This window comes from Phyllopteryx taeniolatus, chromosome 12, assembly GCF_024500385.1.
Source record: "Phyllopteryx taeniolatus isolate TA_2022b chromosome 12, UOR_Ptae_1.2, whole genome shotgun sequence".
In the NCBI taxonomy this organism is placed as follows: domain Eukaryota; kingdom Metazoa; phylum Chordata; class Actinopteri; order Syngnathiformes; family Syngnathidae; genus Phyllopteryx; species Phyllopteryx taeniolatus.
In genome coordinates this window covers 16,617,044-16,632,168 of record NC_084513.1, presented here as the reverse complement: position 1 = coordinate 16,632,168, position 15,125 = coordinate 16,617,044, and the positions used below count along the sequence as shown (strand labels likewise).

The 15,125-nt window shown below is 40.9% G+C and overlaps 1 protein-coding gene across 1 annotated transcript in view; it reads right to left on the bottom strand.

Annotated features, from left to right (window-relative positions):
- Positions 1–15,125, bottom strand: part of dars1 (aspartyl-tRNA synthetase 1) — a 26,258-nt gene extending 11,133 nt beyond the window's left edge. Inside the window, exons 1-7 of the mRNA XM_061791948.1 lie at positions 14,991–15,125; positions 9,995–10,103; positions 8,361–8,390; positions 8,107–8,164; positions 6,768–6,860; positions 5,158–5,260; positions 620–722 (exon numbers count right to left, since the gene is read on the bottom strand). Of these exons, the coding sequence (XP_061647932.1) occupies positions 620–722; positions 5,158–5,260; positions 6,768–6,860; positions 8,107–8,164; positions 8,361–8,390; positions 9,995–10,103; positions 14,991–15,013 (519 nt within the window). The 5' untranslated portion in view covers positions 15,014–15,125. The remainder of the gene's footprint in view (positions 1–619; positions 723–5,157; positions 5,261–6,767; positions 6,861–8,106; positions 8,165–8,360; positions 8,391–9,994; positions 10,104–14,990) is intronic.

The following is a 15,125-nucleotide window of genomic DNA, read 5'->3' as shown; positions in this document are numbered from 1 at the left end:
TGATAGTTGACTCTGCAACTTGGTGCACAAAAATAAGCACACAAAGGTCTATGCATGACAACTGCACCTCACTGCAGTGATTCCCAACTAGTGTGCCTTGAGAGATCATCAGGCGTGCTACAGAAATGTATCCAATTTCACTTAATTTGTCAGAAAATTACTATTTATTAATTACAGACATAGCTTTGTTCACCTATGCCAGCAACATATAGTGACAGGCAGAACAATTGAATGCTCTTTCATAAAATGGGAGAAGGTACAATAAACCTGTATATCTACCCATTACAATTTATACAGCAGAATAAGTCTTTCTGCAAGTACCTACATCAGCTTTGTGTTCAATTAAACAGGCCAATATTTCACACTGAGTAAGTCAAATTCTGAGTAAATTTAGACAAGATCATTATTATTTCAATATTCATTCTTTTGGTTGGTGGTGTGCTGGGAGATTTTTATCATGTAAATGGACAATTAATTCAATTAAAGTTTGGGAACCACTGCTTTACTGTGTAGGCAATAACATTTTTATGTGAAGGAGCAAAGTTAGAATTAGGCTATTACATTACACCAATATGCACCACAGGTAGACACTGTAATAATAGATTGTCAAACAATCTACCCTCTCAATGTGAAGCTCCACATCTTGCTGGGTACAGCTCTCGATCTTCTGGTCCACTTTCCTCACTGATGCCTCCACATCCACAATACTTTCCTTGGTGATGCTAGTGGGGGGAAAATGGGACAATAGAGACAGCGTACTAAGAAGAAAATCTATTATAATCTGTGTGGGAGGCTGTCAGCATGAGAATGTTTTTTTCCACTAAAGTAGAACTTTTGTTTGATGTGTAACGTGCCACTGAGCGAAATATGGCTTTTCAAGTGATTGCGGGGGCTGAGACCTCTGCTGACAAAAATGTATCGGCTTACATTAGCCACAAATTAAAAGGTTGCAGCGGAGCAAAAGAGTACTACTCTTTCCAGTTTCCACACATCGTAATCAGGCTGGTGAAAGTAAAAAATAAAAATAAAAAATACTGTACAAGCATTCACCACCCGAGATGTATTTTTATCTTCATGCTCATTAGGCCAGCATCTCCCTAACATCTATTTGCCATTTTTTGAGACCAGCAAGGTTCTCTCAACATATACTGCTTTTGTTGTGTTTTTGTGCTGTTCTTGCTTGTGACAATCAGGGCAACAGCAACAACAAAAAAAACAAAAAAAGTTTGTTGTTTTTTTTTTAGCTGGCGCTACCAGGCCCATTGGGAGAAATTCAGGGTTGTGTCTTGCACAGGGACAGTTTGACAGCAGACAGTCTGAGCCGGGACTTGAACCGCTGATCCTTCAGTGACTGGATGAACTGCTCTACCAAATGAGCCAAAGCCACCATTGGAAGACTAGACTGCTATTGCCCTGGTGGTTACACCAGTGTCATCAGCTGCTGTCGAACTGTCCATGTGCCATAACTAAATTTCTCCCAGTGGGACTGACACCGCATTGCATGGCAGCCACTGCCAGCACAAAAACACAACAAAAAACAGAATATGATGGTTATGCTGGTGAGCACCTTTCTGGTGTACATTGTTTCGTTTTTTTGCTGGTGCCTTTTTATTTTTTTAGTAGGCATTAGACTGCTAAAATAGATGCAGTGATTGTGAAAACTTAAGGATCTCAAGGACGTTTGTTCACGTGCATTTCTTCAACAAATGCCCTTTGCTTATCAAAGATAAATCATTTTATGAAGACCTGCTCATCAGAGAACTATTGTGAAAGACTGATCCAGCTAAAATGGAAAACAGACTAAAAAGTGTCACAAATGACATCATAATTTCTGTATTTTTAAGTGGAATCTATTTGAAAACATTAAAAAGGCATCTTATTTTTTCATATATACAATGAAACATCATTTGCATTTAATCCAAATGTAGCAGAAGGCAGTTACTATGACATTTCCTAAACAAGGCGCCATGTATCCAGGAGCTCAAAGCACTCATGACGAAAAACACAGAAGGTCAAGCAGTTCAAGACTAGGGGGGGAAGCATTTTAATCTTTCACTCCTCTTCACTCTATAACAGTAATGAGGGACAGAACACAGATGCATAGTGTCCCTTTTGGCCCCAGAACAGATGCTACCATAGCCCCTTGCCGTCTCGTCGATGTGTTAGATAAATAAATCCCACATTAATGACTTCCGCTGAAGCGCCCGGAGGCAGACAGTAATTTAGGACACATGAGGTAAACACTGAGTTAAAACAACCCAGAGAATAGGAAATACCTCAGATTATATATACATTTCACCCCCCAAGACCTTTGAATAGCATTTACCACAGGGGTGCTCAATGTGTCGAACGCGATCGACTGGTATTGGTAGATGGCATGACATCGCGTGACATAAAAAAAAAAAAAAAAAAAAAGACATCAGCCTATCATCCATCCCGTTGCTTGATTGATATACATATATAATCGATGATATTTGAATTTTTCTGACACTTAGGTCACGCACATGCGCAAACAACGCTGCTAAAAGGTAACTGCAGATGCGCAAACAACGGTGCCAAAGTGTGTCAAAACTAACAAGCTAGTCGGTGAGTTACCTCCAATTTTTATCTCTCGGTCTTTTCTCTTAAACTTAAGAAAGGGTATAAAAATTAGTGGAGTGAGCTGGACCAAGTAAGAAGACAAAAACTTACCACTTTCATGGGACGAGGAGTATTTTTTCACGATGACATTTTCGAAATGCGTAGGCCTCATCTGCCAGTCTGCCATCGCATTACCAAAGAACGGAAATGTGGAGCGGCATTTTAGGACTGTGCGTGGAAAATACGACACTGACTACGCATCCCTGGTTGATTCACTTCAGTGCAAGTCTTTGGTGTAAACTCAGGTAACGACAAAAAAAATTACATTGTTAATTATGTTGTGTTGCGCAAGATTGGCTCATGCGGTGATGCAAGGTACATCGACATTGGTGCTGAGCGGTGTCGGCGGCCCAGAATTTTAGCTCACTGGTAGCGCTCTGCGCTCTCAAACCGGCGCGGTCTCCACCCCCCCAAAAAAAGGTAGATCGCAGGAGGTTGGCTACTTGAAAAGTAGATCTTGGGGCAAAAAAGTTTGGGCACCCCTGATTTACCACTACTTCAGTGCTTGAATGTAGTTGCGGTTGCAGCCTGAGGGTCATCTAATTAAACTGCAAGTGAGAGGAGGATGACATTCAGTCTACAAAATGAGGGTTTGCCAGTATTATCATCACTGCCCTCAACAGTGAGAGGATTTACTTGCAATCCAGAGTCTTATGTTGTCAATCATAAAAAAACAAAATTTGTAAAGCAATGGGATTGATCTTTGAACCTGTTTTTAAGACTTCGATGTGTGAAATGCTTAACACTTGGACCACAATGGCTAGAGGTGACTGGGTTTGGGTTTGGGTTTTTCTCAAGCAAAACTGTGCTGTCTTGGCATCTCTGTCATCACATTGATCGTCGCAAGATATTGCACAATAACCTAACTGACCAACCTCAATGTTGCAGAAGCAAATAGAGGAAGAATAGAATTGTCTTAGTAAGATGAAGAACTAATATTCGGGGGGGAGGAAGGGATCTAGGGCAACCCCTGACATATTCCTGTACTTTTGACTATGCGCTCTATCCCAAGACATCTGTCCCTTTGGATATGTATTTAACAGATATGTGTGCCATATTTAAGGCACACATCAATTAAATATCGCCGACCAAATGAGTGTCTGAAAAGAAATTGGAGGTCTATCACAAAATGATTGCATGGAGCGGGTGAAGTAAATGAGAGGAACTAAAGCAAGGTCAGGGAATTCTGGCATGTCACGCATCTTTGTGTTCTGCCAAAAAAGGTCAAAACTAAAATATACTTGGACTTTAGCTTCCAGTTCATCAAAAAATGTTCAACAGGCCTCATAAGATGTTTCTGGGATCTCATTTGGTTGTGTTAAAACTTCTTATCAATGTTCATCACTTAATGTAATTTGAGTTATCAATTCATCCAATTTTTTATATCGTCACTGTCGAGTGGAATCCTCACATCTCCAAAATGGCTGAAATTGAAAAACACGCTCTTGCTCGAGTTACCGAACTTTGCATTGTTGAAGTTGGTATCTATGTATATTGCTATCATATAGTGTTGCGCACCAACATCAACACAACGCCACCACAAAATCATGTCAACTGCTAATTTATTTCGCAGTCATTGATTAAAATGGTAGGACATGACGCCAGCCGTCCACATCAAGGTCTGCGCTCACGCCCACTCCCAACCAGACAAACTGCCTTGAATACATTGAACACTTCACAAAAGCAAACGACTGTGTTAAATCATCTTCTCCACACTCTCTCGATGGCCCTCGAGCCATGAGTGATGCAATAAATAAAACCAAGCAGTTTGATAGCCAGCTGACCAGTTGCTTCTGCAACGAAGCATTACAGTGATCATTTTTAACAAAACAGGCTTACTCAAATGTATCTAACCTAAGTATTTTGACTTGCTGTTGTCTAAAACACAACCAGACTTTCAATCTTGGGAGATTGAGGGCAGAGGTGGAAGTTATACAACACTCAAGACAGTTGAGCATTCGAGAGTTGGTAGATTGGTTCTCAATCTTGCCAAAGCTCTTTATAGTCAATGAGTGTGTTATCATTTACACATTACCATAATACATTAGAATACGTTTGCTCATCTTTTTTAACAGCAAATAAATATTCATGTTTATTAATAACCATTTCAATCACTGGCACTTTTAAGCACAATACATTAAAATGTGTGTGTGTGTGTGTGTGTGTGTTTTTAAAGTACCGGTAGTTTATGAATTTCTCATGTAAACATAAGACATATTGTCGGGCTACCTTCGATAACTGTTAACATGACTAATGATGCTTGGCTCACATGCATTTTCGTCTCTCTACGGACCAGGTTGCTGTATCTGCCATCACGACAGGAACCACTCCATTAAAACGCTGCCAGATCCTACCCTGTTAACAGGCGGCTTTTGTGGTCAAGTGGAAAATGATTGATTTCCTCGGCCCACGCCTCTCTCGGAATGTGTGAAAATGGATCGGTGGACAATTAGTGCCCAGCATTTTCCCACCATTGTTTTGCACCTCTCTAACAGGAAACACAGTCTCTGTACTCACTTTGCTGCAAACTTGACCATCTGCTTGCTGGCACGATCTCCCACTGCGACTAATGCCTGCACGTTGAACTGCTGCTGGCGTAGCACCAAGAAACACTGCTTCCCTAAAGACAAAAACAAGTGATAATGCTAGAACACAAAGATAAATGGCTGTTATAAAGGTGCTGTGTTCATCCTTCCACAATGCAGGCTAAACCAGTCAAAAGGTGATGTATGGCTTTCGGAGTAACACAGTTCCCAATTGAATCGTTCTTGTCATCTACAGGTAAAGTTGCGAATGGAACAGTTTCTTTGAAGAGTACTGAGTGAAGAATGGGTGATTGCTACCTTCCTAACAAACACACACCTATTACAAGAGCAAAGAATTCAGCGAGCAAACTCCTGGGGAAGAAGACAGCCAGACCACCCAGGCACTTTGATGTTTGCTGCCTGTGACCAGGAGGTGGATGCTTGGGATAACAGCAATGTCATAATCCCACCACATCAGATGCACCTCATCCTAGACTGAATTAGGATGTTATTGTGTTCACACGGACATCCTTACAATGACAAGAACGACAGAGGACATGAGTGTTGGGAAGAGACCCTTGACTTTGGAAGCTATCTTGAAAGGAAATGACTAAAAGGTCACCATTTCAATCATTTTTGGCAACATGCATAGCTTGTCAAACCTGAATGATTATAGGATTCTACTGAAGTGCTATTCTTAAACACTACAAAACAAAAAATGTGTCAACAAACCACCTCAAAAGGTGGTACAAATAAAAAATATTCTACAGTATTTCAAACAAGCATACAAGAAGCACAGACCTCTGACAAGGCTTTTTTACTATCAACTAAATTTCGCAATCAGATGTTTCCATCTCGATTAAAAAACTGTCAAACACAGCACCTGGCTGAAATGTTTACGTTTTGTTCCCTCGGGTTGAGAGGAAATTTGGACAAAACCTTACCTCGTTTTACCAATAAAGACTCTACATGAGGACAATAAACTACAACATGGTCAGATGCGATTTAAGCATGTGGTAAACTGATTGCATTTTATCCTACATGAGCACTTATCTTTCATTCTCACATATTACAGGTATAAGATACAGTATATACACCGGAAAAAAACATCTTTGAATACAAACATCAGATCCGGGTGAAACTTGGTTTGACCCTGTACTGTAAAAATGAACAAAAGAATCCTGATTTTTTTTTTGCTTTTTCATTTCAAAAGATGTCTTTTATGAAAAAAGATTATTGTATCATAACCTAAATTGAAAGAATGTCACCTGGATTTAATTGGATGGCTGTTGGAAGAATATCAGAATACAAGCTAAAACAAATCTAGTTAGTATCTACAAAAACATGATGAAAACATAACTTCCTTTTTATAATAACGGTTTACTTTAGACTGCAACTGTTTCTCCCACTAAAGTGATTGATGGTCAAAGGAGAGCAAAATAAAGTACTAATAAATGTATACAACTAGAAGGACTGGCCTAAAGGGCACACATGTACATACAAATGTCTTTCTGGGATTAGCAGACCCTTGATTTTTGTTTTCTTCTTACAAAGGCAAAGTTGCTTTGGGATGGGGTGGAAAAAGGTGAAGGATGAGCTCACCTTTAGCCCTACTGGTGTGAACTCTGGCACGCAACCAGATCAACTCGTCGGCCCTCTCTGGAGTAAGGTCTTTGACCAGCACCAAAGCCCTGTCTGCAAACACACACAGACACACACGTGCACAAGGTGAATTACTTCAGAAAAGGCTTTTTGAAATCCATTTTTCCTCCTCAGGGTGCTGAGTGGCACACCCAACCTCAGTCTGACCTTGGCTTGGATATTTTCAAAAGACAGAAAAAAATGTGAGTAAGCATGCATGAGCTTGTGTACACAAGTAAATAACATTTTGAAATTACAGCATTGCCAAGTCAGACGCCGCCTCACTGCCTTCTTCTGAGGGATTTTTGACAAATTGGGACTCACGCACGTCACTTAGAGGCATGTTCCATCCTTATTATCAGCAAACAGCAGACAGAGAGGCTGGATCAGAAAAAGCAGGGCTGCCGAACTCTGCGTCAACCCACATGAAAGCTTTCCGCCCTCCACCCCCTCCCCGTGGACATCCAGGCTCGGCATGCAGGTGAGTAAGGACCCACTTTGTTTACAGCCACTGAAGCTGAAAAGGTGTCCATACGGTTGGACCCGGACATTTCTGTCTGCTTGTATGGGTTTATTATCAGCGAGAACACTCCCTGGAGTTGAATGGCAAGGTGAGAATAAAAGATTGGTCTTGATAGTAATCATTCTGAGGTGTGTTATCAGTCCCTAAAACAGCAAGATGCGTGTGCTATGAGACATTCTTTATACACGTCACAATGCCACGGATCATTTGAGGGGCCCAACGGCCTCACGGCCCAGCTTGAGAAAGACAAACAGCCTTTTATATCAATAAATGGCACAGTGATGACTTTGCGGTACACCGTACATAGAAAATGTATAATTGTGAGACAGAAACAAACAGAATGTGATCTATTGTCAAGCATTAAAATTAGTCTTTTTTTTCTTTGTCATGAATATGCATACATGAAATTTGATCTCTACATGTAATTCCTGGGGGGGCCGGGTGCTTTGCTCTTGGCAACTGAATGCCAGTCAGGTCATATTCTTAATTACACATCCACAGCTGAGCCAGTCTCCATTTATTAATCCATTTATCCAAAGGGAATGAATAATTACCACCATGTTGCTTCCTTTTTGTAAATTCATATTAAAGTAGAATGTATGACGAATGTTATTCAGATCAGTGTGGAATTTCAAATCTAACCCAAAATAAAAAACTAAATTTGTCATGCAAAATTCCCATAAGAATATCAGAAATTCAAATAAAGCATTGGTAACCACTATAAGCCAGAGTGTCGATGGGTGTTTAGTGAGGGGTAGAAACAGCTGCTATACTAACCTAGTTTTTGTTGAGACTGGACCATTGCCGACACACTGTAACGGTCCTTGGCAAAGTCCTGAACATTTCAAGAACAAAAATATGCATGTAATTCCTCCACTTTTATTTTGCAAGCGTCGGTTTGGCTGCACTAAAAGTGAGATAAGGGATAATGACAAGTAGCGGGACAATGCGGGCGTTTACACAAGGAGCGTTGCTTAGGTGTGAGTCAACGGGTGTAGAAAACCTGAAACGTAAATTGTGGGGATACTTACATCTTGCTCTTCATTTGTCTGATCTCCAGCCTGAAACACAAAAAGGCTGTCAAATTACATACAGCTAATGGGGGGAGGTGTACATACAATATATAAAACCCAAATATGTCACAAATTGAAAGGTGAAATTTAAACCTTTGATACAAGAAATCTGAATAAAAACGGTTATTCATAGCTCAAGCTAGAGGCTAATCTTGAGATGCCTGGAAAGCATAGCTCTTCTTCATATTGCGCCAACAAATCACAGATAATGAGGAATGGCAGTCGGAGATATTGCTTTGTAATGGAAACAGGAGAAGTGGACAGATATTCTCCACATCTGCGCCGACTTGGGGGAAAATGAGCCTCAGTGTGTGCACTGAGATGGAGTCTTGGTTGGGCTATACTTTCATTTCCTATGCAAATGGGTATTGGGGTATGTAACTGCCTGACGTTGGATGATGGAATTGGAATCACCAATCCTTTATTTGATAATTCAATCACAAAGATGGATGATATCAGCTGAATAAAGTGCCGCTGAAGCCGTCAGAGTTGCTTGTGCAACAGGTTTCAGGAGAAATGTGGTGGACAGAAAACAAGAAAGCTTTGAGCCTTCGCCTCCAGGGCCATGCAGCATTCATAGCTGTGATTCTATGGATGGATTTAATGTTTATATCCAATTGAATTGACTATATAAATCTAGCACAACCTAACCTACTTAAAGCTGGACTAATACATATGGAAAGCATATTTTCTCACTTTATTAGTTAGTTTTCTTAAGTTCTGACATACATGTACTGGGGGAGCGGTGACTCCTACCGGTCGTCCAACTACGTCACTGGGCAGCTGTTTTCACCATGCCCCTTTTCACGCAAAATGTATCATCTACTTAGAAAGAATTGTTGGATGACTGGTTAGCACATCTGCCTCACAGTTCTGAGGACTGGGGTTCAAATCCTGGCCCCGCCTGTGTGAAGTTTGCATGTTCTCCCCGTGCCTGGGTGGGTTTTCGCCGGACACTCCGCTTACTTCCCACATCTTAAAAACATGCACGGTAGGTTGATTGATTACTCTAAATTGCCCATAGGTGTGAATGTACGCGCGAATGGTTGTTTTTTTTAGATGTGCTCCGCAATTGGCTGGCGACCAGTTTAGGGTGTACCCCGCCTCTCGCCTGAAGATAGCTGGGATAGGTTCAAGCACGCCCGTGACCCTTGTGACGATAAAGCGGTACAGAAAAATGGATGGATGGATGGATTTTTAGCCACATTTGGAAGAGCCCTGATTAGTTCTCGTAAATGTATAAATGCGTCTCTCTTTTGTAGACGACCTACAATTACAGGGGACTGGGATATAAGTTTATCGTCCAGAGTTATCTGAGCATTGCGTGTCGAAGGGGAGCCAACGTGTCGTGCTCTCAATGTAGAGGAAAATAACACTTTGTTTGGGCAGATGTAAACAAAGCTAAAATGGCAGGAATACTTGAACAATGGATAGCGTTGTCCCCCTCCTGTTGAATAACAACCGTGCTGAAACCACAATGCCCATCAAGAACGCACGACACAGTCTTACCAGCTGTGAGTGGAGGCAACGGATGTGAGACACACCAAAAAACAAAACAAAAAAAAAACCAAAAGAAAAAAAAAACTACTGACCAGCTTGGCCTGTTTCTCAGCCTTTTTTGCAGCTTTCTCTGCTTCCTTTTGCTGTTTCTTCTGGGCTTTCTTTGACTGGGCCTGCTGGTCCTCCTCCACCGCCGCTGCCCTGAGACAGGAAGAAACACAAAACATAAACATTGAAGTCAACTTCCACCCTGTATTTCTCTTGAAGGCCAGAGGAAGTTGTTCACCATCATCGTCACATCCCACTTGTAACCTTTAATCCCATTATGTACGACTAAAGAGCAGTTAAACGCAGGGATTAAAATTGTTCATTCAAAGATTTCGCTGAATGGATGCATAAATATGGCTGAGTGAGGAGATAGCTTTTCCTGCTTCAGACGCTTTAGTGAGTCAAGCGCCCCGGGAAGGTGGACATCATATTGCACATGTAGTTTGGATGCAGTTGCAATAAACACTACATGTACTCATAATGTTGGAAAAGAGACTTCCAGAAAGCTATCAAATATGTGAAAGCTGTCACAATGTTTTTTTTGTATTATTTTCTTTTCTGGCGGCTGGATAAGACAAGGAGTTTCAGTTTCGCCACCGCAGGGAAAAGCCCAAGACGGTGGGATCCTTGACGAAGGAACTCCAACCGCTGGACATCGGTGTAAACAGGCCGTTCAAAGTGAAGTTGCGAGCGCCGTGGGAGCGATGGGTGACAGGTGGCGAACACAGCTTTACTAAGACTGGGAGGCAACGCTGGGCGAGTTGCGCTACCATATGTGAATGGATTGTGGATGCCTGGGCTAAGGTATCTGCTTTGACTGTTGTCTGGGCTTTCGCGAAAGCCGGCATCATTGCTGAACAGCCCCCCGGCAACGAGACTGACTCTGACAATGACGAGAGGGAACCCGGCGTGTTTGTTGGAGAACTTTCCCAGCTGTTCATTTTGGATACAGAACACGAGGACTTTGATGGATTTGTGGATGAGGATTAATTAAAAAAAATAACGTGAGAACATTGTTAAATACTTCAATAAAGTACAACTGAACTCAGTTTTGCTCCCGTTGCTTTTTTAAAAACATTGTTTTCGCGTGCATGCATGCTACCGTATGTTTTAAGCTAGCGTATGTTTTACCATGCCTGGGCCCAATAATACGGTGCACCTTATCCATCCATCCATCCATTTTCTGAGCCGCTTCTCCTCACTAGGGTCGCGGGCGTGCTGGAGCCTATCCCAGCTGTCATCGGGCAGGAGGCGGGGTACACCCTGAACTGGTTGCCAGCCAATCGCAGGGCACATAGAAACTAACAACCATTCGCACTTACAGTCATGCCTACGGGCAATTTAGAGTCTCCAACAGGGATGGGATGTGGGAGGAAACCGGAGTGCCCGGAGAAAACCCACGCAAGCACGGGGAGAACATGCAAACTCCACACAGGCGAGGACGGGGATTGAACCCCGCACCTCAGAACTGTGAGGCTGATGCTCTAACCAGTCGGCCACCGTGCCGCCCGGTGCACCTTATGTATGTGTTAAATACAGAGACTTTGCCTTTTAATACGGTGCGCCTTATGGTCGTGAAAATACGGTAATTGATGACTCTAAATTACCCATGGGTGTGAATGTGATTTGCTTTTAGTTCCTACAGTAAGTGTCTCTCACTCAAAGTCAGCTGGGATGGACTCTCTTGATTTCTAATTGTATTGTTAAAATGTTACTTTAAAAAAAGATGCCTGTGCATTTAATAACACCTTTATGATGGCAATAGTTTGGACTACAGAATAAATAATTCCATGTAAGTGATTGTCATGGTTATGTTTATTTTGAAAGTCACTTGTTTAAAAATTTGGTCAACCATTGAGGTACCACCATAACTAAGAAAGCAAAACCATTCCCAAAAAATGAAAAATGGTGTCCAACATTAAGGAACAGCTGTCAGTTGCTAGCACAGAAAGTGAAAATATGTTTTCGGGCATCTATGCAAAGATGCAATAAACTATTGAATCATGCATCTGATCTCATAAACACTGAACCTTGCACTTCTCAAAATTAGTTTTGCATTAACTTTTATTAAGCGAGTTAAAAGTGCAGGTGCATGAATAACTGCTGTTTGGCTTTACCAGTCCAGGTGTCCTGACCTAAAGGAAGGAATCTGAGTCTGTTTAGTCACAGGAAATAACAAGGACCAAAGTCTGACTATAAATAGCCTTAATAGTCTTAACAATAAAATTAATTCATACACAAAAATATAATACCCTTGACAAAGATCAAACAAACAATCTTTACCTTTTATAACTGGTCCCAAAAAGTTTGGGGACTGCTGATCTAAAGCACTGTAAGCACACCCATTTTTTTAGTGCTGGACCTCCAACGATGCATTCAGCCATAAGTACCCTATTCGAATTACTTTAACTTCGTACTCCTTCAAAGGTGAAGCCGGAGCGGTGAAAGGCATTTTCAAATTTCAAGTATAATTTATCCTTTTCATGGATTTCTCAGGAAATTTTCCACAATTTGATGGCAGCCTTAGCTGTAGATGAATCACGGCTCTTTGGCATTACTGCGTTCATTCCCATCTTATGCGCAGTAGGTGTGTCAGAAATATGGACGGAAGAATCCGCGATGAAAAGTGCACAAGTCCATGCTCATAGAAAAGGAATTGCGCGTGAACGAGAAAATATAACCCTTAATGAGTTGGTCCAATTGGGTTGGGGAATAACTCAAAAATCGAAATGTGGCACACATTTACCTCTCTTACTATCAAATCTTTTTAGAATCAATTCTCCTATTGGTGATTGGCTGTGTCATTGAATAATAATCACCCCTCCTTGCCACTATTATTATTATTTTTTTTTACTAATAACATGCATTTTGCATTTAATGCTACAAGGTTGGCAACCACGATAAGCATTAGCACGCGAGCAGTTACCATTTTAGGTATTAAAAAACCCCCGCTAACTACCATTCAGCTCACTCAGAAATCATGACATATACACATCTAATAGTGTCTTAAAAATCACTTACAGATGCTCTTTTGTCGTTTTTGGCAAAGTTTATCAGTGGCCCAACCCTGCGTCTGTCTGCAATAAATGTCGATGTGAAACATTGGGTACGGCGGCGCAAACGTGGTTCCGGCTAACGTTTGCATTTACCTATTTTTGAAGTCGACTTAGCCGAGTTATTAGATTTCCCCCCCCCCCCCAACCCTACACACATTCAAACAAAATTTAGAAACAAAGGCTGTCGCTATGATTTATTGTAAATGACTTGCGAACCAGTTTATTAAATTAAACTGGATTAACCACCTCGTTTTACCCCAGGCCAGCAATTACTGTAGCGTAACGTACTATAAGTCCATCAAAAACATTTCTGAAAGGTTGTTAGACAAATAGAATATTACGTTAGGTCACCCCGACAACAAGAAACAATTGTGCACACTTGACTCAATAATGTTTATCTGACAATTATTCTGCTGTTGCAGAAATTCTGATCTGATAAAGAGGCTATAAATTGATAAGACTTTATAAGTATCGGTGTTATAATTCCATGTGAGCATAAAACTAAGTGAAATAGAGTAATTCTATAAAAAGATCCAAAGAACACCGATATACAGGACCAAATTAAGGTTCTATTTAACACTAACCCTTCTATTTACTACTATTTTAAATTAAAATCTAATTTAGTTTGTTCCAACTACATAAATGTGAGCGAGACAAAAAGCTGCAGAAGTAGTCATCATTTATGACTGTCAACACCTCACACTTAACTGAAATGTTATAGCATGTTTTACAGAGCTGATAATAGATGACTCAAATCACCTCAATTACCAGAAAAAAAAGAAAAAAAACTTTTAAGTCAGGTAGATTATTAAACTGTGCATACCAAAATGTGCATGTGGTTAGTGCATCTGCCTAACAGTCAGAGGTTCCGCATACTCCAACCCATCCCGGACCTTTTTGATAGGCGTTTCCATGTTCTCCTGTTGCTTGCAGGTACTCCCAACTTTTTCCAAAATTCCCAAAACATGCACTTTAAGGTAAATAGCTTATTAGTGAGAATGCGAGTGTGAATGATTGTTGGTCTTCAGTATAACCACTTCAGAGTGGACTCTGCCTCTTGTTCGGTCAGCTGGAATGGGCTCCAGCCTCCAGCTGACCTTGAGCAGGATAAACGGAATAGAAAGTGGATGGATGTATACCAATCCCTGTTTAATGAGTTTTTCCATCTCTATTAAGAAAACACCCACTTATCTAACTAACTACAGCATGACGAATGAGCAGAGGGTTGCTTGAGGACAGCTGAGGAATGTTGATCATGAACATACAGGTACGGCTTTGCAAAGCAGTTTTGGAAACAGAACTTTGCAAGCTATGTCCTCCTAAATAATCTAAACAAATATTTGTTGCTAATAACTTCAAAAGTAATAAAGATTGCATCTTTCCTCGGGCCAATTTCATAAGCAATGTATCAAACAATGCCAACATAAACTGCGATTGAGCCCTGGTTTGTTCTCTTTATTTAATTGGTTTTAAGTTTGGGTTTATAAAGTTTATTCAATAAACAGAATAAGGGGGTTGTGCATATTACTTGCATACACACATACCCTTGATGTTAGCACACACTAATAACAAGGCTATGTTGTCAATAACAACGAAATTTCTGGCCCCACATGATTAAAAATGACAATAATCTGCTGCTTCTGCAAGTAACAAGAGGAGAAAAACTGCATGGAATAACAGTGTCAGGGAATATCAAAGTTTGAGATATACAAGTTACTTCTCAAGTAAGATCATATCTAAGTTTAAAATGTGCAATGGTTACGTAAACATCTTAATTTTGATTAATTAATACACTTTTTACAAATGACAACAGGAGACATCAGGGGAATACATTTCTCGTCTTCCACTGACAGATGATGCAATCCAATGCACGTAAAGGCAATGCCACCTTGCTAACGCTAACTCCATTTTAGCCTTCCCAAAGCCAAGTTACGACTATTTGTGCAGGAGCTAAAATATGATTAAGCTAAGACACGCTTCTTACCCCTGAACGTCCTCTTTAGTCATGACGAGTTATTTTCTTGGCGAACGTGCTGAGATGCAGAAGACAGAGAGACAGGCGTGCACCGCGTCAGCTGTTACAGCATGCTGGGAAACCGGAAGAGGGGACTTATTTTGA